Below are 25,904 nucleotides of genomic sequence, written 5' to 3' on the forward strand. Positions count from 1 at the left end.
TTTAAATTTTACCCACTCTTCTTGTGGCACAGCCTGGGTTGCAGTATGCTCAATGTCATGCTGGAAGGGTTTTTCATGCTTATGCATTTGTTAATGGGGTGGCTTATGTGAAAGGAGGAAGAATTTGATGGAAAAGGCCTTTTCATTAGTGGATATGGAAAATTTGGAAATGGAGGGCGTTTTGAAGGAAAGATGTTTCTGAAGTGGTGAAAATAAAGTTCTGTGAAATTGTTCCATAAAAGACTATACTTTCTGAAGGAAAAATATGTGGATTGAAGAAACACGGCAAATTCACATCTATTTCATTGAATGGCTGCAGTCAAAAAAAAATTCTGAGAGTGTCTGACATTTGCCTCCAGTATGTGATAAATGATGTACTCAGGGTGTTCAATTCCAAATAAAGTTTCATGGAGGCATTTATCTCTATTTTAATTCAGGAAGGGTGTAATCTTGAAAACAAAACATATATTTTGTCTACTGCTCAGCAAAGTAACAATGACAATAACAACTGAAATACTTGGTAGTGGAAATGAAGAAAGAAAACTGGGTGTTTTAGAAAGAGAGAGAAAAGAAAGTATAAAGAATAAGGAGCTTTGAAGGTTGCTTGCTCGTGGATAGTCATTCATTTCCAGCTTGTCAAAGCAAACTGGTCTGGAGTCATTTGGTGTTCAGCGAATACAGTACTTAATGCAAATCAAACCGAAAAGCAGATCTCAGCAGTTTGAGGAAAAACATGTTGGAGTGACTTGTGGGAAAAGGAAATACAGCATGACAAAATGGCTCTGTCCTCCTGGATGACCTTGCCAGTAGGTAGCAGCCCAGGAGGAAAGAATGGTTGCACCCATGGGACTGCAAGAGGGAGTTTAGGAACTAAACCAAGACACATAGCACATTTACACCACTAAGTTAACTCTGGCTGAGAGTGGGTTACAAAAAAGATCTTTTTATCTGACTTCCTAAAGAAATGAGGCTGAGATAACGCTGCATGCACAAGTGCCTGTCCAACGTCACCTGAGAAGCTTTGAATGCCACAGGCAAAGTCATACAAATCATAGCAGATCAGACATGTAGAGTGACAAGCTCTCAAATATTTGTGTGATGTAATTTCATAGAATGCTTTGGGATGGAGGGGACCTTTAAAGGTCATCTAGTCCATCCCCCCTGCAATTGGCAGGGACATCTACAACTAGATCAGGTTGCTCAGAGGCCCGTCCAGCCTGGCCTTGAATGTTTCCAAGGATGGGGCATCCACAACTTCTCTGGGCAACCCATTCCAGTGTTTCACTACCCTCATTGTAAAAAATTTCTTCCTTATATCTAGTCTGAATCTACCCTCTTTTAGTTTAAAACCATTACCCCTTGTCTTATCACTACTGGCCCTGCTACAAAGTCTGTCCCCATCTTTCTTCTAAGCCCGCTTTAAGTACTGAAAGGCTGCAATAAGGTCATCCCGCAGCCTTCTCTTCTCCAGGCTGAACAACCCCAGCTCTTTCAGCCTTTCCTCATAGTAGAGGTGCTCCATCCCTCTCATCATTTTTGTGGCCCTTCTCTGGACCCTCTCCACAGGTCCGTGTCCTTCTTGTACTGAGGACCCCAGACAAGGGGTCTGACAATCTGACAAGGAAGTTAAGGTCTCAGAGATATTCAGTTCCTCTGGGTCTAATAAAAGTATTGGTGTGGAGAAGAGACACTATCTCCCCACAGTGACACTGCTGAGTGCACTTGGGTCTTATTAGACACCGGAGAGTCTCTGTAGGACAGCACTTCTCCACTGTCCCATGTGGCACCTGAAAATCCAGCCAGGAAACAAAGCTCCTTAGGGAAATTGATGCTCTAGTTCCCATACTCAGGGACCAAACACATGAGAAAGATGCATCACTTGAAAAGCCAGAGAGTGACTACGACAGTGGTGGTGCACGGGATGGTAAATGGGAGTTCACAAAGCATGGCAGTGAGATGCAAGTTCCCAAAACAAACCTTCTCTTGAGACAGCAGCACTGGAGTGAGGCCCCGTTATGAGGAAAATGAATCCACAAATTGGTGCTGACAAACTCTTCATTGACGGTTGTTTAGATCTGGATAATTTCTATATGGATATGTACAGGCAGAGCAGAAAGCCCACACAGGCAGGCTATTTACAGGATATGAAATATCAGATAGAGATGAATAAACCCCTTTATTATGTGCAACTTTCAACGCTGCCCTCTGAAGCAGAGGCTGTTTCCAGCTACAGTTAACCACTTTCCCTTCACATCCCGTGGGGGTTTCAGTTGCCTCCATTCACTTGGCACAAGCCCAGGGACCTCGGCCATCAGCCAGCCCCCTGCTCTCCTCCTCCTCACGCCAGCAATGCTAGGGCTGCCTCCCCTGGAGGAAGAGAGCTCAGGAGACCCTTTGATTGCCTCTTCTGTCCCTACCTGCAAGGGAACAGCAATTTCTTTAGCCCTGGGAGATTTACAGATAGAGACCTTCTGCTAGTCTGAGGTACAGATATCTTAAATGATGCAAGAATCTCTCACTTTAGCACTTTTCCCACTGTTGCTCATCTTAGTGTCCTACTATAAGCCAAACACTTGTGCACAATTAGACTTCATTTTACATTCAACTCTGATTGCTAATTACATGGTTTGCAAATTTATACTTCTCAAATAGATTCTGTTTTTAGCTTCATAAAATTTCCAAAGCATTGCCAAAACATTAGCTTTTGTAAAGATGATATTCGGAGATGCTTACCAGCCACATGTTTTAAGGAGTGCTGGTTGCTTTGTCCTGGACTGTCCGCATAGTGCTCGAACAGTGAAAAAGCACTGGGCACCTTTTCTAAAGAGAGAGTAGTATCCATTGCAGAAAGTAACCTATTTGGAAGAAAACAGATAGCTGTAAAAATCCCTTGTGGCATCACACGGTTTCCAAAGGCCAGAAGAAAAGACCATGCAATGTATGCTTCTCTAAATATTTCCCACGAACTTGACGACGACATGCAAGGAGAAGCTCTTTCCCTAATACTGAACATTTAGAGCATACTGTGATTTCAGATCAAGAGTGCAGAGAGAGTGCACACAGTCTGTATACACTTGACCCATGAGAAAGTGAGGATTTGAAGTTCATAGCAAGACTCCCAAGAGCACAGGAGTTTGGACTTACTAACGCAGTGCCTTTAAAGGTTGCAAACCTTAGAGCTAAACTACAGCAGCTGACTCCAGAGATGTAAAGCAGCTGCTTGTGGCAAGCAAAAAAAAACATGAGAAGGAAGATGGATTCCACTTAATTAGCCCATATTTGCTGAGTTCATTATAGGAAAAAAACCAACATATTTTTAACTCTGAGGGAGAAGCAGCTTCAAGGAAATGAAAGACTTTTTTTTTCAAGGCAACTGAATTTTACCTTTCTCCCTTTCTTTTTTTCAGTCACAAAAGTAGTTAATTATGCATAATCTTAAGAAAGCACAACAAATATGAAATATACTTTCTTTAGAAAAATATACATTGCTATATAGACTTGTTCTTAACCTTTTTTAGCAAGTCGGGTATTATAAAAGTAATAACCAAACCCATGCACAAAAAAGAATAAACTTTAAATTTAGTGTGTAAGTTAACAAATAAAGATCAAGTAAACAGAAAGCCTTGGAAAATTGTTTCATCACATTATACCTGCTCTGTTCTTATGCAATAAACTACATGCAGATATGTGGCCAGACTGACACATTTTGACTTAGAACGGGGGAGTCCAAATATATAGTCCTAATTCTGCAGATTAATGGGAACCACAAAGGGGTGTTTGGCACATTCTTTTCAGACCACTCTCCTGGGGTTGTAATTTGATGGCGGACTGGAACCCTCGTGTCATTGTTATACCTCAGTCCATCAATATGTGTCAGCATGCATATCGCTGTGACGACTGAGGTAGCACTGACAAGGGTATGTTTGATATGCACCACGCAACACCCAGGCCCTTTGGGCAAAGCCAGTGGTGGTGGTGTGGGGAAAGCAGGTTTGGGAGATTGCATAGGAGAAGCCTGCAGCCAGTCTGTCTGAATATTTGTAGTTCACCTTGGAAAATTTATTAGGGGAATATAGGCTTGTAGTTGAACATTTCTCTCATAAAGGATGGGTCTCACCAAAATGACTCTTCTTCCCTTGAGGAAATCACACATGGCAGAGAACTGTTTGCAATTGCATGTATTTACTGGTATGTGCAGGCGGGGCAGGATGCAGCTGTGATGAGGCAACAGCCCTCTGACGCATCCTGAATCAGGCGGTGTTGATGAAGAGGCATGAGAAAACATCAGCCCATAGTCTCCTGGTAAGCTTTTGAAAGCTACTTAATCTCATTTTTTTCTGAAATTGTGTTCAGAAATATAGCCCAACAACCCCAGTCATGTGAGTGACACTCTGCATTATAACCTTTCAGAGACCAGATAATACAGAACCAGACTAGTGAAAAAAGAACGTACCAGTGATGTCTAAGAGATGGAAGCATGGTCAAAATGGTTTTTTAGTATATGCATGTATAATAATAACTACAAGGAACATCTGTTTAAAAATGTCTATGTAGAGATTTAAAATTAAGCTGAAATTTTAAAATGCTACTTGTTTAACTGATATATTACAGAACACATGCAAAACACTTCAAAACCAGTCAGTTACAGCAACAAGTATAAAACATCTTAATTTCATTATTTGCAAGGTTTATAAAAGTAGCTATGAATATTAGCAGTGTGTTTTCAAAGCTTGCAAATACTAAATGAAGCATCCAGCATGCTAGGCCTAGTACTCACTACGGTGCACTTAACCCATACTTCATATACCTTTTATTCAATTCTTTAGATGACTAAAGGAAGAAAAAAAGAAATGTATTAACAGTTTTCAAAACCCTGAAAATGTTGAAGAGCCACTCATCTAACAGCCTTGCTACTCTCCACACACATAAAATACACATAGCTTTATTGATTTGATGTTGTCTGGGATGCTGCCCATTTACACCAGCAGAGAATTTGTTTCCCTAAGAATATTCCACTTCAAGGCTCTGTCTCAGCAGGCTATTAGAGTCTAAATCTGGTTTCAAACTCCTGAGGGGTCAGGATTCAATATCCATGTTTAAAGACCAGAGCACAGTCAAATAGTTTCTTAAACCAAGGCTTTTACAGAAAGAAATCACTTGCACATTAAGAACACTTAAATCCAAATTCTGGCTGAAATCTCCTTCGTAATTTCTGGTTACTAGAACATGCATGAGATTTGTACTTATGGAGTGAGAGTTTCTCCCATGCTCCATGAATCTTCAGCTAACATTTCCTGACTCATGAACAGAAAAGTTGCTGTCCTCTATCACTAACAGAAAGGGGCAGGGAATCTAATAATTTTCCCACCCCGCAAAAGCATTTCAGATTACAAAGTTATCTTTTTGTGAAAGCACTGATCCAGCACCTCACAAAGTTCAGGAAAATAAGATATATTTCTCATCCATCCCAAAATAGCCAATCTCCCATGGCATTCACTTGGTTACAGTATACTGCACTTGGGTCACAACAACCCCATGCAATGCTACAGGCGTGGGGAGGAGTGGCTGGAGAGCTGCCTGGCGGAAAAGGATCTGGGGGTGTTGGTTGACAGCCGCCTGAACACGAGCCAGCAGTGTGCTCAGATAGCCAAGAAGGCCAATAGCATCCTGGCTTGCGTCAGAAATAGCGTGGCCAGCAGGGCCAGGGAAGTGATTGTCCCCTTGTACTCGGCACTGGTGAGGCCGCACCTTGAATACTGTGTTCAGTTTTGGGCCCCTCACTCCAAGAAGGACATTGAGGTGGTGGAACGTGTCCAGAGAAGGGTGATGATGCTGGTGAAGGGTCTGGAGCACAAGTCTTAGGAGGAGCAGCTGAGAGAGCTGGTGTTGTTTAGTTTGGAGAAGAGGAGACTGAAGGGAGACCTTATTGCTCTCTACAACTACCTGAAAGGAGGTTGTAGCAAGGTGGGGGTCGGTCTCTTTTCCCAAGTAACAAGCAATAGGATGAGAGGAAATGGCCTCAAGTTGCACCAGGGAAGGTTTAGGTTGGATATTAGGAAAAATTTCTTCACTGAAAGGGTAGTCAAGCACTGGAACAGGCTGCCCAGGGAAGTGGTTGAGTCTCCATCCTTGGGGGTATTTAAAAGATGTAGATGTGGTGCTTAGGGACATGGTTTAGTGGTGGACTTGGCAGTGCTAGGTTAATGGTTGGACTCGATGATCTTAAAGGTCTTTTCCAACCTAAATGATTCTATGGTTCTGTGATTCTATGTTTCTACTAAGGCATTGCGTAGCTTGCAGCAGGGAAGAAAGCCAAATATTGCTCCACCATTTCCATAACTGCTGGTATATGGGCTGGGGGCTTGTATTTGGAAAGCTGTTTTATTTTGCATGAATGATCAGTCTCTACACAGTAATTTCAACTTTTCATTTCTTGCATCCCAGGATAGTTTCTCTGCAACTTCCAGACTACATGCTAATTCCATAATGGTACAAGATTATTGTCCCAGAAATCCCATCCCCTTCAAGACTGCTGATACACTTCTATAAAGGAGAAAGTGTCACAGCTCACTTATGGACAAGTCTTGCAGCACAAGAACAATCTTGGAGGACCCAGGCTGTTAATGATTAACCTGCAAGACCATCTGACATCAGCTTACGACTGCCGACTGTACGAGCTAGGTAACTCAAGTCATGCAGATTCACAAAGGACATTTTTTACATCCAGAAAGGACGATTACAGACATGCACCTCACATGCACATTCCTAAACCTAGCCCATTGCCGTGGTTCAACCCTGGCCAGCAACTAAGCACCACGCAGCTGTTCACTGTTTCTCAGCAATAAACATATATCACAGCCTCAGTAATTTTAGTGCATAACTACTGTCTGTATCTGCTCATTTAAAAAAAAAAAACAAACAACAAAGCCCACCACAACTCAACAACAACTCTGCTTCCAGATTAGATAATTTTCAATTACACTTTCTTGTTTCACCTTTATTTCTCATATAGTAAAGTACCTTTTACTATAACATTTCTAACTCCTCAGTGGATAATTAATTCTAGATAAATTATCTAAGTGTCTCTTAGCCTTCTCTTCACAAAACAAAACAGAACCAAACCATTTTAATGGCGTAAGGCATGTTTTCATCCTATGCATCATCTTTGCAATTCTCTCTGAGCATTCACATGACAAAAGCAAATGATTTAGCAGTTTCAGAGTGGAATAGCTGAGCTTGCAGGATTTAGCTATCTTAAAAAAAAAAAAAAAAAAAGAAGGTAAATAACTCATTCTTGGCCTAAGTACTATATAAGTGCTTTCCTAACTAGTATCATAAAAGGTACAGTATGCAAACCATTTTTTACTTACACTTAGGAAAACAAATCCATCGAGTTCTTCCATTTCTTTTACTGTTATCTCCAAAGTTTCTTTTGCTGAATCAACAGTTTGCTGGAAGTTAACCATCTGCTCATACAGGTACTCCATTTTCATCTTCTTCACTTCCTCAAAGTTCTCTGATTTCTCATCATATTGTGCTACCACTTTCTTAAGCATCTTTTCATTCTGCTTTTCCAATAACTCTGCATTTTTCTTACAGTTTTCCTGCAAAGTAAAAACAGATGTAAATTGATCTGCAGAATAAAATTACAACATTTATTGAATACACAGAAACTGTCAATTACACATATATGAGCCATCCCCCAGGCTCCTGGCATCCTGACAGTAAGAGAACTTTATTTCTGTAAGCAAGCTCATCTGGGAGAAATAACACTAGAGAAATACATTAAAAATAATGGCAGATTTTCTTTTTACTCTTAGTGTTTAAAATTAAACTTCCATATTTAAGCATTGAGATGGGAAGTCTGACTACAAAATAGCTAAAAATCCATACTTTCAACTGAAATTAATACAGTCCTCAAGACTTAAGAACTTGGGCATTAAGAAGTTAAGACACTGGGCAACTCATTTAGATGCTTCACATACGATTCTAAATAAAGACACAAACAGTGTGAGCTTTCTATGAGCATAAACAAAATTAAGGGAACTTTTTCCTCCAGTGCTTTACAGTCACATATTCCACTTTGCAATAATGTGCAAAAAACCCAATCTTTTTATTCCCTGAAAGTTAACACTCTGCAGTGGGAGAGGTCAGTTTGAGGACTGGAGAAACAGCCCGTTTTAGTGGAAGCAATGACGCTACAAAACAAGGCAAGCGTATATTAGAAGTAATTTTGTAGAGGGAAAGAAAACTAATGCAATAAAACACTGGACTTACCTCAACAGAATTAAATAGTGATTCAATATCACTCACAAACTCTTCAATCTTCATTGACTTATCTTCCAGTGCTATTAGCAATTCATCTAAGTGATCCTGAAATTTAAAATGTTTCAGTAACATAAGCATGTTATTTTATAAAGTTTTAACACACAACTTATTTTAGGTGAATATTTTTGTTTTGGCATGAGCCACCATTGGAACAATTGCTATATTAAGTTCAAGTATCTCCCTAGCTACAAAGACATCCACAGAAATAGCAACTGGAACAGTCACAAAACTGTTTCCAAACCAAAAAAAGTGATCTCAGTTCAACAAGGTGCTGAGTGTCTATAGAAGTCGTTGAACGCTACGAATTCCAGTGCAGCTTTGCTAGAGACTGAGGGTACTGAGAGCCTCATGAGGATCCTCAAGAGATCACAGTAACAAGCCCATAAAAATGAAGATAACACAGGTAATTATGAGGCTAATAGATTATGCAGTATCATGATTTTTTTTTATTAGAATTTAAAAGATATTTCCTATAAATCAGAATTCATCAAAATCACTGGTTGAATTAGATGTGGAAATAAAAGCATTCCAAGGGACAACAGGCATCAGAGATGACTCAGAACTTTTTCTTAGTCCTTCTTGACCTTTCGTGAAAGCAAGCTGGCCATCTGCTCAGGTGCAATGTACAATTTATAAAAATACTTAGTTTTAATTAGCCGGCATAAATCTAAAAGGAAGGTTATCTTCCTTTGGTAACAACTTCCTATTATGGCAAACTTCTACAGCTAGATCTGTTGAAAACTAGCATATGACTTTCCATTAATTATAAATGTCACATTGGACTATACAATTGAAGGCTCACTTTACAAATATTTAGGGCCAATCACCAAGATTCAGAGTCAGACTTCTGTTTGTCAAGATAAGCTATAAAATCTGACAGATGCCATCCATAGCTCATTTCATTTACTGTGAAAATATGTTCCTACAGTTAAAATTCAGGTGACAAGCATTTTGCTATCTTAATGTTTTTTCACTAATTATACAGAAGTAACAAGAAACATACAAATGCCATCTCAGAGTAACCTGAGCCCTGAGTGCTAGAAATCATGTGAAGCCAAGCCTGTGTTGTGGCCAGATTTAATATTGGCTTCATGTCCGTGCTCCACAGCCAGGGAGTGATATCATGGGATGTTTATTTGTAGCTTAACTTGACTCACTGCAATGCAGGTACATTAGAGGGATGGTTGGGGTCTGTGACTTTATTACTGAATTACTGGTGGCTAATTATCACTTCTAAGTCAAGCATGAATGGCCATATATAAAAAGTAACTCTGCTGTCATACATCTGCACACCATGGAGATAGTTTGTAAATACTGATATTTGAAACTGCCACATTGACTCCTCCGACTTGTAATTTCTCTTTCTTGCATATGAGTTAACATAAAGATAACATAAATACCATCGATACAAGCCCTTCTGGAATTTTAATGAAATTACACAATCTGTATTACCATCAACCAAACATGCGCCAGGAAAGAGACCTCACCTTTCAGATACTGGGGTGAGATTAAATAGCTGGTAACCAAGAATGGAACATCTTTATACTTGCAAAGAAAAAATTTGATATGGGAAAAGTGAGACATCAAATGCGTACTGTTTTCACAAGCAGAACTGCAATTTAATGAAGAATAGCTTCCACAGAAACGAAAGCATTTTCACTAGTATTGATAGCAAAGGACTAGGCTACTGAAATGGAGGGCATTTTAATCTGTCTTCTAGACTGGTACAGCTTAGGGATAGCGGGAAAAAGTAGGACTTGCTAAACTCTTACCTGCACTACAGCTAAAACACTATTGGCACAGACGAACATGAACTGACAGAAAATGAGGACGGAGTTTCAACAAAACTGTGTAGTGTAAACTGTGTAACTCGTCTAACATCTCCAAGCAACCAACACACATAACTGGGACAGGGAATACTTTATGATGATACTGGTCCCCACATATGGAGGTTTCTGTACTTTGTCAAGTGAAACGAGCTGTCGTTACTAAAATTTTCTTTTCATAGAAACAACACTCTTCCCATTTCTCCCCCTACACATACAAACCAGAACAAACTTACACAGGTGAGCAAGCTAAAAGATGGAAAGTCTGGTAACAGCTACATATAAACAAGGTCATTCAAACTTATGATCAAATGAAAATATCAGCTTAGCAAGCCTAGAACTCTAGAGAATACCTTAATAAGATACTCTCCCTTCAAGATCTCTAACAGGTGTTTAGGAATAGTTTTTATTTTATAGATACTGTGATTTAGCCTCTGGACTGCTCTCTGAAGCCTCTCCACTGACAACACAGGAGGTCTGAAGAAATTAGCTTCAGTAGCTCCTTCCCTCACCCAAATTAATTCTTACCTTCATCTTGGTTGCAGCATCATCTAGTGTTGTGACTTCATGGTCTTTATGTTCTCCAAAAAGCTTGTCAATAGCAGATATTGGGCATTTGCAGTGGTAACAATATGTGTCTGCTTGCGCTTTCTTCAGTTCTCTTTGTGGGCTCTCAACTTGAGGAACGTTTGTTGCTGATTTTTCAGGATACATCACCACAAAACCTGAATCTTCAAGCTCAACAGATGTTCTTTGCTCTGGCTCATTAACAAATTCATAACTACCACCAACATGCTCAAAAGAGTCCCTGTCTTCAAATAATAGCTCCTCCTGTGTGAATTGAGATGATATTTCATCTTGCAAAAGTTCTTCTTGCGTAATCACATCATAGTCCATTGACTCAGCGATATCTTCATAAACATCAGGGTGCTGCTCCTCTCTTTGCAAGTCTGGCTTCTCTGCTTGCTGAATGGCAGGGGCACGGGAAAGATTTTCCTGGGTATACTGATCATCTTCACTGTCTTCAACAGGAGTCTGGACATATGGGACATATTTTTCCATTTCAGGAATTGCTGTTATTTCATGCTGTTCTTCCTGCTTATTACTAGCTTCTTGATATGCAGCTCCCTGATAATCCACTAGTTGACTATACAGCACTTGATGACTTGATGGCTCTGGCAACTCCTCAGTTGTTTCTACAGGTACATTTTCTTCTTCTCTTTGCTCAGTGGTATCACGTCTTGCACCTGAAAGAATTCCTTTGCTTCCAAAAGGAATGGCATGCATTGGTTTACAAATTGTTGCTTGAATGTCACTGTCAACTTGGACTTTCTCTCTCTCCACAACACCCCTTTCTGGCAGAACCTCGGTTCTGACATGTTGAACATCACCAGACCCCTGCTTGTGTTTGTCCTCTGAACTCTGAACTGAAATTCCTCCACTAAAGGACTCAGCCTCTGGTAACTGACCCTTTTGAGGTCCTATGGCCTTACTTGGAATTTCATCTTTAAGAATGTATTTTTCAAAATATATTCCTGTTCCGTCATCTGTGTCTGAATTTCTACTAGGGAAAGATGCATTAGAATTACCACTTTCCTCATCAGAAGGAGTCTCATCTTTTGTCTTTTCTCCTACTGCTTCTGCATAGAGGTCCTTGTATAAAAATGACAGAGCAGGTGGCTCCTCTAGAAGCTCTGGATTAACTGCAGCAACAGTGGTAGGGAACAACAGAGATCGTTCTAGCACTCCTTCTTCTGAATCAAAGAGTGGGGTCCCTGGTGACTTCCGTTCATCTTCTATATTTGTAACCTTTTTACTGCTAATATCAATTGATTTCTGCAGAGGTAAGGGGTTTGGAGCATCTGCATAGGACTGCATTTTGCTTTCTCCTTTCACAGTACCATAAAAGACTTCATCCAGATCCTCAAGTAAGGGAAACTCCTCTTCCAAAGTATCTACCTCAGTGCTTTCTTTAAAAGACGTAGCTTCTTCCACAGGTTCATTAGGATCTTCTGTCACAGGTAACAATGAACTTGGTCTTTCAAAATGTGGCTTAAGTGGGGATTTGTCATCAATCAATGTATATTTTTCAAAATAATCCATATCAGCCATACCATTATTAGGATCCAACACTGTATTATTATTGTCTTCTGGTAACATGGGATTTTCTTGTTGTGGTTCTCCAGTTTCCTCAACACCATCATTTTTGACCAATTCTTTAAGTTCATGGCTTGCAGGCTTTCCTAACAATGAGCTTTCTGAAATTTCTGTGGTTGTTCCAGAAGCTAGGGCTCTATGGTCATCATCAGCAAATTTTCTTTTAAATGAAGGATTTGTTTCCAAGTATTCTAGTTTATCTGGCATGTGTTTACTTTCTTCTTGATCAACGGAAGAAATATGTGTAGGAGCATGAATATTGAGTATTTCATAACCTTCTGAAATGATATTAAATAGATCTTTTTGTTCAGTAGGCTCCGGAGCATGCTGACTGTCTTCTACAGTGCTTGCATGTTCCATTTCTTCCTCTTCTCCTCTCAGGTAATGCTCTGGCACTTCAGGCCCTTTGTCTACCTCCAGATGTTGCATTGCTTCCATTTTTGTAGGGTTTCCAATGCTAGTTTCACACTCTGGAACTTTTTCTGGACCTGGATTATCTCGTCCCAGAGATGGTAAATCATACCTTTGTGCTCTGTGACTAGTTTCTGAGGACACTCTGTGGGAAATTTCACTTGATACTGAATCAGAAACTCTAAACATATCTCCTTTACTCTTTGTAGCACCATGAATTGTAAGTTCTGTGCAGCTTCCACCTGGGAATTGTTTTGATCCTAAATCAGAAGCTTCATTTGGAGAAAGCTTAATTCCTTGCCTGTCTGCTTCTGTAGCTCTGATTGGTCTAATTGAGTGAGATTTCACCTCTTCCGCCAGCCAGCTAGCTAGCCCAAAAGATGGAATATCTGGATTCGGCTTTTCATCAGAAGTAGAGCTAACGGACTTCATCTCTGCCGAAGAAAGGCTGCTCCGTTCACCAGAATAATGATGAGTTTTGTCCGTCACAGTTTCATAAACAAGATCTGATGAAACAGCTCCCATATGCTCTAATGGTGTATGCTTTTGGTCTGCAAAATATGACTGCATTTCACATCTATCCTCTCCTTCAGTATAAATGTCTGAAACTATGCTAGGTTGCTTTCCAAGCATGCCTACTACATCGGGTAAAGATGATGGAATATTTTGTTTCTCCTTATCATCAGTGAAAACCACTGATACTGACTTTTCAGGTAATGTATGAAAACGTACAAATGAATCTGATGACAGTGCTTGCTGGTCTGCTACAGCAGTCACCTTTGACTTTGTGGTCACTGACCTTGGCACTGCCCGCACATCAGGTTGTATTTCTTGCTTATCCTGCTCAGTAGTGAATTTGGGGGGATTTCTTAGCTGCTCTGATGACAAATATTTTGTGTCCAACAAATGATCTTGAGATTCTTTCTTGTCTTGGTCTTGTGTGTGATTTAGAGACATACTGTCCAACTGCACTGTCTTCAAGCTTGCTGATTTAGGTGAATAGAGCTGAATTTTTTGCAATTCTTTTTCATCAGGTGGTGGAATCACATGTTTACACTCTGATTGTGCAGACTGGGGAATAAGTGGCTGCATGCTTTGCTTTTCTTGTTCAGCAACGGACCACGTGGGAAACAAGTACTCAGAGGCTGGTTTTGTATAAGGTGGAATTTCTTGCTGACATGTTTCATCAGCTGAATAAAATGGAGCTGAAGGTTCAGACTCCAGTTTTGAAGACACAGTTAAATAATCTTGACTTTCTAGAGCTTCTGCTTTATCGGTAGAATATGATAAATTTAATCGTTCAGATTCTAATTGCATAGCTGTGTGGAAGTAATGTGGAGTCTGTTCTCTCTCTGTTTCAGGTAGAATTACATGTTCAGCCTCTGACTGTGCAGCCATAGGCAAAGGTAGATGAATTTTTGTATTCTCTGCTTCTTTTCTTGCAAAGAAGACACCTGATGCAGGCTGAACAGTTTCTGTCTGCTCTGTTTTACAGTGGGTATAAGATAAATCTAAGTGCTTGGAGGACAGGCCTCCAGTTACATGTGAAGACTTTGGACTTCCTTCTGGTTTTGTTTCGGAGACAGAAAATGAAACACCCAAAGGTACAAACACTGTTTGTTCAGTAAGAGCTGAATATGGTTGGTTCTCTGCTTCTTCAGTGGAAAAGGATAAATCTTGTTTAGTTTCCAACTGAGCAGTTAGAGATGAAGTAGCCCCAGTGTCTTGCTCCTCTGAATGCCCTGCTCTCAGCAGGGCTGTTTCAGGCTTTTCTGCTTTGTCTGTAAGACTTAATAAATCTGATTGTTCAAAGTCCGGTTGCGCAGTTCCCTGCTCCTCAGTCCTGCCAAAGGTATATGATACAGAAGGTGTTTCTGGTTGCTCTGTTTCAACAACAGAGTACTGCAAATTAATGCACTGCAGTTCAGGTTGGGCCCCATCCCTTTGCTCCATTTCCCCCATGAAATGTGATGTCTCTGGACGCTCCAACTGGGCAGTCTGTGGTTGCTCTGCTTTGCCATGGGAGTACGATAAATCTGGTGGTTTCATTCCATGAGTCTCTGCTTTGCCAAGAGAGTATGACAAATCTGGATGTTTTGATTTTAGTTGTTCCATTTGCAACTGCTCTGCTTTGCCTGTGGAATATGAAAAATCAGAAGGCACGAACCCTGCTTGTGGAGTTTCCTGTTTTTCTGTTTTGCCAGGTGAATGCGATAAACCTGGCTGCACTAATGGTGAAGCTGGCTTCTGCTTTTCCTCACCAAGGGAGTGCAAAAAGACAGGCTGTGCCATTCCCTTTTCCTCTAGTTTGCCGAAGGACTCCAAAAGCTCTGGCTGTTGCAGTACTTTTTGGGCAGGTTGAGAGTGCTCTGATTTGCCAGCTGGATAGGATAAATCCATTTCTTCCACCTCTGGTTGTTCAATTTCATGGTGCTCGTGTCGACCAACAGAATATGACAAATCTGGATAGTTTGATTTCTGATGTGTAGCTTCCTCTTCTGTTTCTCTAACAGCATAAGATAGCTGTGGATGTCGCAACTCTGGCAATATCGTTTCTTGTTCTCTTTTGTCAGAAGAATACAACAAACCTGTATGCTCCAGTTCACCTTGCACAGTTTGTATTTCATCTGTTTTACCAAGGGCATATGTTAAATCTTGTTGCCCTAAGTCCATTTGTGTTGCTTCTTGTGAGAGCGTTTCACAAATGGAATATGATAAATTGGGAAGTTCCCGCTCCGGATGTGACATTCCTTGTTGCTCTGTTTTTCCAGTGGGATGGGGTGTTACAGGATGCTCTGATTTCCGTTGTGTAGCTGGTGGCTGCTCTACTTTGTCACTGGAATATGACAAATCCGCACGCTCAACCTCTGGTTGTGCTGTTCCTCGCCGTTCTGTTTTGCCAGTGAAATGCAGCGAGTCCTGACGTTCTGCTTCCACTTGAACAGTTTGTGGTTGCTCTGTCTTCCCATGGCAAGATGATAAATCTGGTTGTCCTAACCCAAGTTGTGTCATTTCTTGTCGCTGTGTTTTATCAGTGGAACAGGATAAATCTGAATGCTCCAACTCTTGTTTTGCCATTTCTTGTTGCTCTTTTTTGCCAGAGGAATAGAAGAAGCCCAGGAATTCCCCTTCCAGTGGGGCCCTATTTGTTTGCTGTGCTGTGCCACAAGAACTTGACAACGTTGGCTCTTTCAATTTCAGTCGTACTGTTTCCTCTGGGCGTAATGTATAGGTTCCCCTCTCCTGTTCGATCTCTGGTTGTGCACTTTGTTTCTCTTCACCAACAGAAGAGGACAAATCAGGGTGTGGTACTTTGCCCATGGCATCTGAGACATCTGGATGTTTGGACTCCAGTGGGGCAGCCAATGATGGCTTTGTTGCAACAACAGAATGCAACAAATCGTGTTCTTTCAGCTCTGGCTGTCTTGTTTTATGAGGTTCTGCTGTGCCAAAAGAGAATGATAAATCTGCATATTCTGATTTTGCTTGGGCATTTTGCAGTCCTTCTGTTTTCCCCATAGAGCACTGCAGCTCAGGGTGTTCTGCCTGCATCCCTGCACCTTCCCATTGCTCTTCTTTGCTGAGAGATGATGAAAAATCACCTGGCTGTTCCTGCTCTTGTTGAATCTTTTCTTGTTGCTGTACTGTGCCAGTGGAATGCAATAAATCCGGATACTTCAAATCCACTTCAGCCATTTGAGGTTGCTGTGTTTCACCAACTGAACATGATAAATCCATTAGTTCTGCCTCTGGTTGTATGATTTCATGGTGCTCTAATCTGCCAGCACATAAATCTGAAGAATGGTTTGTTTTCACATGTGCAGTTTCTTGTTCTGCCTCACTAACAGAATACGGTAACTGTGAATGTCCCAATTCTGGCTGTGCTGTCTCTCCTTGTGCAGCTTTTCTGAAGGAACAAAGGAAGCCTGGCTGCTCCTCTTGAGCAGTTTGTGCTCGCTGTGTTTTGCCAGGCCAAGATGATAGATCTGGCCTTCTTAACCCCAGTTGTGTAGTTTCTTGTGTCTGCATTTTATCAATGGAATATGATAAGTCAGGATGCTTTGGCTCTGGTTTTGCCATTTCTCTTTGCTCCACTTTTCCACTATGAGATGATGCATCTGGAGCTCCAAGTTTCTCTTCTACAGCTTGTGGATGCTGTGCTCCGCTGACACACTGTCCCTCATCAGGGTGTCCCAAGGCTGTGTGCTTCATCCCTTGCTGCCCCACTTCGTTGGCAGGGGATGCCAAGTCTGCGTGGCCCAGCCGGAACTGGGCAGGTGGGAGTTGCTCTGTTTTGTCATGAATATACAACACATCTGGCTGTTTCAACCCCAGCTGGGTCGTTTCTTGCGCTTTGTCAAGGGAGCATACTAGACTAGGTTGTTGGGGTTTCAGCTGTGCAGTCTGCAGTCCTCCTGCTTTGAAAATGGAATAAGGCAAGTCAGGATGTCCCTGCCCTGGTTCTGCCATTTCTTCTTCTTCTGCCATACCCGCATACTGGGCCAAATGTGGTATTTCCACTTCTGGCTGAACTGTTTTATGTTCTGCTTTTCCAAACGGGTAAGTCAATCCTGTTTGCTCTGATTCTTGTCGTACTCTTCGTGGCACCTCTGTGTTGTCCAGAGGATGTATCACATCAGCATGTCCTGCCTCTGGTGGGGCCATTTCATCATCCGGCCTGTCAATGGAAAATGATAAATCTGGTTGTTCCAAGTCCTCCTGGGCATGTTTTAATTGCTCTGTTTTACCAGGAGAATGTGATAACTTTTCTTGCTCTAACTGCTGTTTTGTGGTTTGCTGCTGCTTTTCGCTGCCAGCAGAAATTTTGCTGTTTTTCTGATCCAACACTACTACTTCTTGTTGGTTTGTCTCATCAGTGCAATGTGGCAAATCAGGATGCTTCATTTTCCATGGTGCAATTTCTGGCTCATTTCCTTTGCCAAGGGAATATGTCAAATCTGGATGTTTTGACTCTATTTGTGCACTTGCTGGAGAAGTTCCTTTTCTGGCCATTTTAGGCAATTCTTGATATTTAGATTCAAACTCTTGAGTTGCTTGTTCTTTGGCTTTACTAAAAGAAAATGATAAATCTGGATATTTTGAATCCAATGCTGAAGTTTCTTGCTGGTTTTTTTGGCTATCAGAACATGTCAAATTTGAATATTTAGATTCCACTTCCATACCTTCATCTTGTGCTGCTTTACCCAGGGTTCCTGGTGGATCCAAATGTTCTGATTGTCCTTGTGTTTCTCCTATGGAGTCTGAGAGCTCTGGATGTCCTGACTCCTGCTCTACAGTGTCACCTGGTTTTGCTTCACCACTGTCACATGAAAAATCTGGATGTTCCATCACTGGTGGTGCAGTTTCTTGTTGCTTCAAATGAAATGGTAAGGTTGGATGTTTCAACTTTTTTTGTTGTTCAGCTTTGTGAAAGGAATATGACAAATCTGGATATTCTGAACTCACTTCCATTTCCAGTGGAGCTTCTATTCCACTGGAAGATTGCAAAAAGGTTTCCTTCAGCTCTGGATGTACTATTTCTTGTTGCTCTGTTTTGCCAGTAAAACTTGAAAGAAATGGTTGCTCTGATTTGTGTTGTGTCATTTCCTCCTGCATTTCTGTACTTACATAGAATGTCTGTTCTGGATATGCTGGCTCTGTTTGCATTTCTTCTTGGATTTGTTCACTGAGAGAATATGGCAAAGACAGATGCTCTAACTCCGTTTGACCTGTTTCTTGCTCTGTCAAATTAATTTGGTCTATGACCTGTGGCTCTTCTTTTCCCAAGGTTTCTGACAAATCTGAATACTCCATTTCCATTTGTATAGCTTTTTGTTGGGATGTTTCCTGCTCTTCTAGTTCTCTCTGTACTATATCTTGTTCGGTTCTGCCAAAGGAATACAATACACCTGGCTGGGCCACATCCAGTAGTGTGGTTTCCTGTTCCTGACTATCAGCAGAGGAACAGGAGGGAAGTGACTGCTCCTGCTTCAATTGGGCCATTTCCCAGGTCTTTTCTCTGTCAGTCAAATGTGAGGAGCCCAAAGATCCTGACTCCACTCCTTGCATTACTTCTCCAGTGGTAAATAAGAAATCTCTATTTTCTGAAGCTAGTTGTACATTTTCATGTTGCTCTGTTTCACTAATGAAACATGATGGCTCTGGACCTTCTAAGTCTTTTTGTACAGCTTCTTGTGTTGTTTCTGCATGGGAATATAGCAAATCTACTTGCTCTAACTTCAGTTGCAATATTTCCTGTTGTTCTGTTTTGCCAGTGGAATATATCATCTCTGGCTGTTCTGTCCTCATCTGTGAGGTTTTATGTTGCTGTTCTTTTTCAGCAGAATATGACAAAACTGCATGCTCTAACTGCAGTTGAGTAGTTTCTCCTTGCACTCCCTTGGCATGAGAATACAGCTTACCTCCCGGTTGTGAATCCTGCTGTATAGGCTGTGGCTGTTCTCCTTCATCACCAAAATAGGACAAAAGAGATTTGTCCCCATCTACTTGTGCCAATTCTTGCTGCTTTGTTTTATTCGTGGGATATGGTAAATCTGAATGTGCTGCTTCGAGATAGCCAGTTTGCTGCATCTCAGCTCTTCTGGTGGAATCAGACATATCTGGATGTACCAACTGGAGTTCTGTAGTGTTTTCTGTCTCTGCTTCTTCCAGCAAACATGAGAAATCTGAAGGTACCAGCGCAAGATGTGCTGTTTCTTTTTGCTCTGCTTCTTCAGGGGAGTAAGACTCTGGCTGTTCCAGTTCAAAAGGAAAAGATTTTTGTTTTTCTGTTTCTTTTCTGGAAAATAAAAACTGCCTATGTTCCATTTCCAGCTGTGCACTTTCTGATTCCTCTGTTTCTTCCCTGGAAAAAGAAAAGTCTGGGTGCTGCATCTCCAGCTGTGCACTCTCCGATTCCACCATTTCTTCTCTGGAGTATGAGAAATCTGGGTGCTCTCTCTCCAGCTGGGCACTCTTTGATTCCTCTGTTTCTTCCCTGGAAAAAGAAAAGTCTGGATGCTGCATCTCCAGCTGTGCACCATCCGATTCCACCATTTCTTCTCTGGAGTATGAGAAATCTGGGTGCTCACTCTCCAGTTGGGCACTCTTTGATTCCTCTGTTTCTTCCCTGGAAAAAGAAAAGTCTGGGTGCTGCATCTCCAGCTGTGCACCATGCGATTCCACCATTTCTTCTCTGGAGTATGAGAAATCTGGGTGCTCTCTCTCCAGCTGGGCACTCTTTGATTCCTTTGTTTCTTCCCTGGAAAAAGAAAAGTCTGGGTGCTGCATCTCCAGCTGTGCACTCTCCGATTCCACCATTTCTTCTCTGGAGTATGAGAAATCTGGGTGCTCTCTCTCCAGCTGGGCACTCTCTGATTCCACCATTTCTTCTCTGGAGTATGAGAAATCTGGGTGCTCACTCTCCAGTTGGGCACTCTTTGATTCCTCTGTTTCTTCCCTGGAAAAAGAAAAGTCTGGGTGCTGCATCTCCAGCTGTGCACCATGCGATTCCACCATTTCTTCTCTGGAGTATGAGAAATCTGGGTGCTCTCTCTCCAGCTGGGCACTCTTTGATTCCTTTGTTTCTTCCCTGGAAAAAGAAAAGTCTGGGTGCTGCATCTCCAGCTGTGCACTCTCCGATTCCACCATTTCTTCTCTGGAGTATGAGAAATCTGGGTGCTCTCTCTCCAGCTGGGCACTCTCTGATTCCTTTGTTTCTTCCCTGGAAAAAGAAAAGTCTGGATGCTGCATCTCCAGCTGTGCACTCTCCGATTCCACCATTTCTTCTCTGGAGTATGAGAAATCTGGGTGCTCACTCTCCAGTTGGGCACTCTTTGATTCCTCTGTTTCTTCCCTGGAAAAAGAAAAGTCTGGGTGCTGCATCTCCAGCTGTGCACCATCCGATTCCACCATTTCTTCTCTGGAGTATGAGAAATCTGGGTGCTCTCTCTCTGGTTGGGCACTCTCTGATTCCTCTGTTTCTTCCCTGGAAAAAGAAAAGTCTGGATGCTGCATCTCCAGCTGTGCACTCTCAAATTCCTTTGTTTCTTCTCTGGAATATGAAAAATCTGGATGTTCTGTCTGCAGTTGTGCACTCGCCAATTCTTCTGTTTCTTCCCTGGAAAAAAGCAATTCTGGATATTCTGTCTCCAGTTTTGCACTCTTCGATTCCTCCATTTCTTCCCTGGAAAAAGAGAAGTCTGGATGCTCCATCTCCAGCTGTGCACCCTCCAGTTCCTGTGTGTCTTCCTTGGAAAAAGAGAAGTCCCGTTGCTCTGTCTCTATCTGTGTTCCATCTGATTCCCCAGTTTCTTTGCTGGAATATGAGAAATCTGGATTGTCCATCTCCCTTTGTGCATACTCTACTTGTTTGTTTATTTCAACAGAAAAATCAGGGTGATCCAAATCGACTCCTTTATTTACAGCTGAAGTTTTCTGAGTTTCTTGTGTTTCTGTGTGAACAGGATATGAAATGCCAAAATATTTAGAATCTGTCTTTTCAGGAATAGGTAAATTTAGTTTAACTCCTTGCTCCTTGGATTCTGCGTGCTTCTTTAAGTGAATATTTTGGGTTTCTGGTGGTGGGGTCTTTTGACTCTCTTTTTTTTTAGCAGAGTACAATAGACCTGAATGCTCAGTTTCTGACCATGCAGTTGTTGATGAATGACACTCAATTTCTTGCTTCTCTCTTTCATCTACAGAATGTGGTAATAGTACATGTTCAGACTCAGATTGTGCAGTTTCTGATGACTGAGGAATAATATCCTCTTGTCTTCTTTCAGATAGAGTGGAATATTTGGATTTAGCTGATGGAGCACTAGGTAAGTAAGACTGAATTGCTGACTTCTGTACTTCCCTCTCAGGATGTTCTGACACAGATGCTGTAGGTAAAATAGGTTGGGTACTCTCTCTACCTAATTCATTAACAAAATCTGCTGAAACAGACTGTGGGGCAGAATTGGGATTAATTTCCTGCTCTGTCAGTTCATCCAGGAGATCTGATGCTGTCAGCAGGGTTTGGACTGGTTTCTTGTTTGCAGTTTCAGCTGAAGGAAGCAGCACTTGTTTCTCTGGTTTAGCATCAGACTGTGATGAAATGGATGTTGATTGCTCTGTTATTGATGTTTTGGCTGCAGGTGAATAACTTTGCTGCTTCTTGGCTTCTTCAGGAGGGCAGGACTTCAGTGACTGTCCTGATACCTGATTTGGAATCTCTGAAAGAGATTGTCCCTCTTTTCGTTCTTCATGTTGAAGAGCTGTTTCTGCACCAAAGCTTGAAAATCTGCTTGTCTTATCTTTCATTTTAATGGGTTTAATGTTTTCAGATGAAATATCATCTTTATTAGCAAGCTGTTTTTCAAGAGGTGTTGTTGGTGAAGAATAGCTTTGATTTGCATGCGCTGTGGGTTGCTGTCTTTGCTCCCTTCTTCTCTCCGACGGTGTTTCAAGTTTTCTACTTCTTGTTCTCTGGAAAGATTTTTGATGTTTTGCTTCTAAAAGTGAACTGAACTTCTGCAGTCTTTCTTTTACTGATGTTTCAAGGAACTGTTCAGAATCTCCTGAGACTGAGTTACTTCTCTGGATTCTGGTTTTCTCCAGTGTTTCAGGGGCTAGCTCAGTCCCTCCAAAAATTGAGTTGAACAGCTGGATTCTAGCTTGTACTGGTCCTCCAAGGATCGGCCCTACTTTTCTCAGTCTGTTTTCTCTAAATATTGATCTTATCGGAGCACGTTTTACTGGCTCTTCTGTGATGTTCTCTAGATCTTCTTTGTCGTCCAACATTTCCTCATCTGTGTCTTGTGCTTCCACCTGTTCAACATTCAACACAGAGCCCTGCACATCTCCTAGAACAGTTCTTGGTTCTTGCCTCTGCATTCCAGAAGAGTCACGTTTCTTATTGCCCTGGCCTCCCTTCAGGTTTGTAGCCATCGGCAGCCTATTTGAAGATTTACGCTTCCTTTTCCGAATAATCTTACCTTCATCCATAATAAAGATAACTTTTCCTGGAGGAGAACCTACTGGTGAACTTTCCATGCTGTAAAGATCAGATGTTGTACTAGTTTCTGAGGCCCAGGGAGTAGAAGATCTACTCGAGCTGGTTTCCCAGGTTATCCCACTGTCTTCACTTTGAACTGTTACCATAGAAAAGGAAGGGTTAGTCATGATGTACTGCAGCTTGGGTTTCACATCTTCACTTTGGATAAGATCTTTTAAACTAAAAAAAAGAAAGAACAAAGGGGAAAAAAAGCCATAAAATCACACAACAAATTAAATCATTGCAAATCTAAATTTTTGCATTAAAGCCAAAATACTTCTCCAAGTTTTAAAAATACTGCATGTGCATAAATTTTGAGAGAGAAGCATAAGCAAAGTTATATTTCATCTGACAAATGTATTTTAGATAAATTTTTGAAAAGCTGCATGTTGCAAGGTTAGTTCAATGAAGGGGAGGTGTTTACATACTCTTGACAATGCAGGAAAAACAGTCTTTGATCTGACCTTGCTTTGCCAGTGTGAGATTTAGCTGATTCTGGGGCTATTCTCCAATGCCTGGTTATTGCATGGTATAATTTAAACCTTGCATTAAACACTTATAAGATACTGTCTGTGTTTTAATAGCACCCACACTTGCTTTGCCTGAGTGTAAATGATTATACAATGCTCAAAGGAGTAGAGAATCTATTTACTAGTTTGTTACCGTCTTCATGTTTCATCCTCTAAGCGCTCTACATATTTAACACAGTAATTTAGAATACATTCAACAATAAAAATATACTGAGCCCTCATCAAATAAAATAACAATGTTTTATAAAGGTAACTTTAAACCTTATGATATGCTATCAGTATATTATCATATGCTGCAATTAAATCTCTCTCAGTTAAAAAAAAAAGGCTGGAGAAATGTTTTCTAGGAAGCTTTAGAAAAAAAACAGTCTTAGAAATAAGAGTGTAAAGAATAGCAAAAGCAATTAAAAGACATAATACTATTTTTACAAAAAAGTATTTTTAGGGTTATAATAGTTACTTCCAAAAAAGCATAGAACAGGTAATCATAACACTCAACCCCAATATTTCTTGAGTAGACAGTAGTTCATTTAGGGAAATTGTGTTAGTAGCTGATGGAGAGAAAGGCAGAGTATCTGCTGGCAAAGGCAGAGGCTTCAGTAAAGCAGAAGAACTGGTGAAGTCTGTCACTCCCATGGAAGGATGCAAACCTATGGCCACACAAGGTCCTACTTCCACTGAGCAGAGGGAAGGGTCACTTTCCAGGTGATTAGGATAAAGCACTTTTTCAGGAAGAGTGAAGAAATCTGGCTCCTGACCATGTGATGGGAGAAACAGAACCCATCTGACCGACTGCCGCAGGCTGTGACCCAGCACCGCGTGGGTGCCAGAGAAGCCTGGAGGCTTCAGAGGTGGGGGGACGCCCCTGAGGAGCAGTCAGCATCGCCCTGGGGAGTGCCGAGTGCCTGACAAAAGGCAGAGGTCTTTGAAGGAGGAGAAGAGGAAATCCTGACGAGAGCCATAATCGCGCCATCAAGCAAATTCTCCAAACTGTAAGGTTTCTGTAAAGGGCCCTCAGCAAAACTGCTCAGTAGTTATCAATCAGAAACAAAAAGGTAATCCTGATACTAACAATGCTGGCCTTGTCTTTCCATGAATTTGCTCTCCAGAGCACAGACAAGAAGGGCTGCCCTGGGCTGGCCCATGCTGAAGTCCATGCAGACTGATGCACAGACCATCTCATCTCTGGTGTCCTTGGTGCTAACTGAAGACCGAAGTCACGCTGTGGGACAACGATCTGACCAGGAGGCGGTGGAACAGCACAGTATCAAAGTCCAGTGATGGCACTTAAAGCCAGTTGTAGTGACTGGGCTGGCCTGGGGACTGTGACTAACAGGACAGCTTGGACTAAAGCCCACAAGTCAAAGTGACAGTGCAATACTAAATAATCACATCTTAGCCAAAAAAAGCCCCCAAACCAGCCCTCAAACAAATACAAAACCTCAACATGTACAGCTGATTATCTGCCTTGGTGTAGTACTCTCTAGCAAGGCTAGCTCCATAAAGTAAGGTTTACAGGTTCGAGGAAAAGGCAAGGCAAATAAATCTATACCAACATTGCTGCTAGCTTTTCCTTTGCCAGTTTCATAGCGTGGCATTAGGTTGACTTGAGCATAGCAAAATAAAATAAAATAAAATAAAATGAAATACATCAATAGCAATCGAGCTAAGGAAGCTTTCAGGGCTTATTCAAGTCCACAATAACAGATGCCTAATCTTTTTTTTAGGTTTTTCAAGTTCTAAATAACCCTCATATAGTTTTTAACCTATTTTTCTGCACTACCTGGTGTTATTAAATAAAACCCCATGCAGAACAGAGCAGCACTCCTACTTCAGCTGATATTAGTGAATAAGAATGGGCTGCCCTAGCCCTGCCTAGGCTAAAAGCTTGAATTATTCACATCATATTGTCTCATTTCCAAGGTTGCAGTCACAGTCCATATACCTCTACAGGGCAATGAGGTGGTGCTTTATATTTTTAAGATGAGAATGAAAGACATGTAATTCAGGCATTTTCTCCCAATGTACTTCCACATGCTGCCCTAGTTTTGTATACAATTTGCACGCTGCACAGTAGTAGCTGAAAGACTGCTCTCTAGTCAGAGGAAGTGTCTGCCATTGCAAAAAGATGTTGTACTGGGTTTACGTGGCAAAGTTTTGGTAGCAGTGGGGCTGCAGGGGTGGCTTCTGTGAGAAGCTGCAAGAAGGTTCCCCCATGTCCAACAGAGCCAGTTCCAGCCAGCTCCAGGACGGACCCACTGCTGGCCAAGGCTGAGCCCATCAGTGATGGTGGTAGCGCCTCTGTGATAACGTATTTAAGAAGAAGGGAATAAAAACCCTGCACAACAGCAACTGCAGCTGAAGAGAGGAGTGAGAATATGCGAGAGAAACAGCCCTGCAGACACCAAGGTCAGTGAAGGAGGGGAGGAGGTGCTCCAGGCACTGGAGCAGAGATTCCCCTGCAGCCCGTGGTGAAGTCCATGGTGAGGCAGGCTGTGCCCCTGCAGCCCATGGAGGTTAACAAGTGGGGCAGATATCCACCTGCAGCCCCTGGAGGACCCCACACTGGAGCAGGTGGATGTGCCCGAAGAAGGCTGTGACCCTGTGGGAAGCCCA

The 25,904-nt window shown here is 41.7% G+C and overlaps 1 protein-coding gene across 1 annotated transcript in view; it reads right to left on the bottom strand.

Annotated features, from left to right (window-relative positions):
* The window catches only part of CMYA5 (cardiomyopathy associated 5), a 51,059-nt gene that overhangs the window by 18,857 nt on the left and 6,298 nt on the right, over nt 1-25,904 (bottom strand). Inside the window, exons 2-7 of the mRNA XM_082337084.1 lie at nt 20,951-22,938; nt 10,683-20,800; nt 8,278-8,373; nt 7,371-7,604; nt 4,808-4,830; nt 2,734-2,855 (exon numbers count right to left, since the gene is read on the bottom strand). Of these exons, the coding sequence (XP_082193210.1) occupies nt 2,734-2,855; nt 4,808-4,830; nt 7,371-7,604; nt 8,278-8,373; nt 10,683-20,800; nt 20,951-22,938 (12,581 nt within the window). The remainder of the gene's footprint in view (nt 1-2,733; nt 2,856-4,807; nt 4,831-7,370; nt 7,605-8,277; nt 8,374-10,682; nt 20,801-20,950; nt 22,939-25,904) is intronic.

Source organism: Platalea leucorodia, assembly GCF_965183815.1.
Source record: "Platalea leucorodia genome assembly, chromosome: Z".
NCBI lineage: Eukaryota > Metazoa > Chordata > Aves > Pelecaniformes > Threskiornithidae > Platalea > Platalea leucorodia.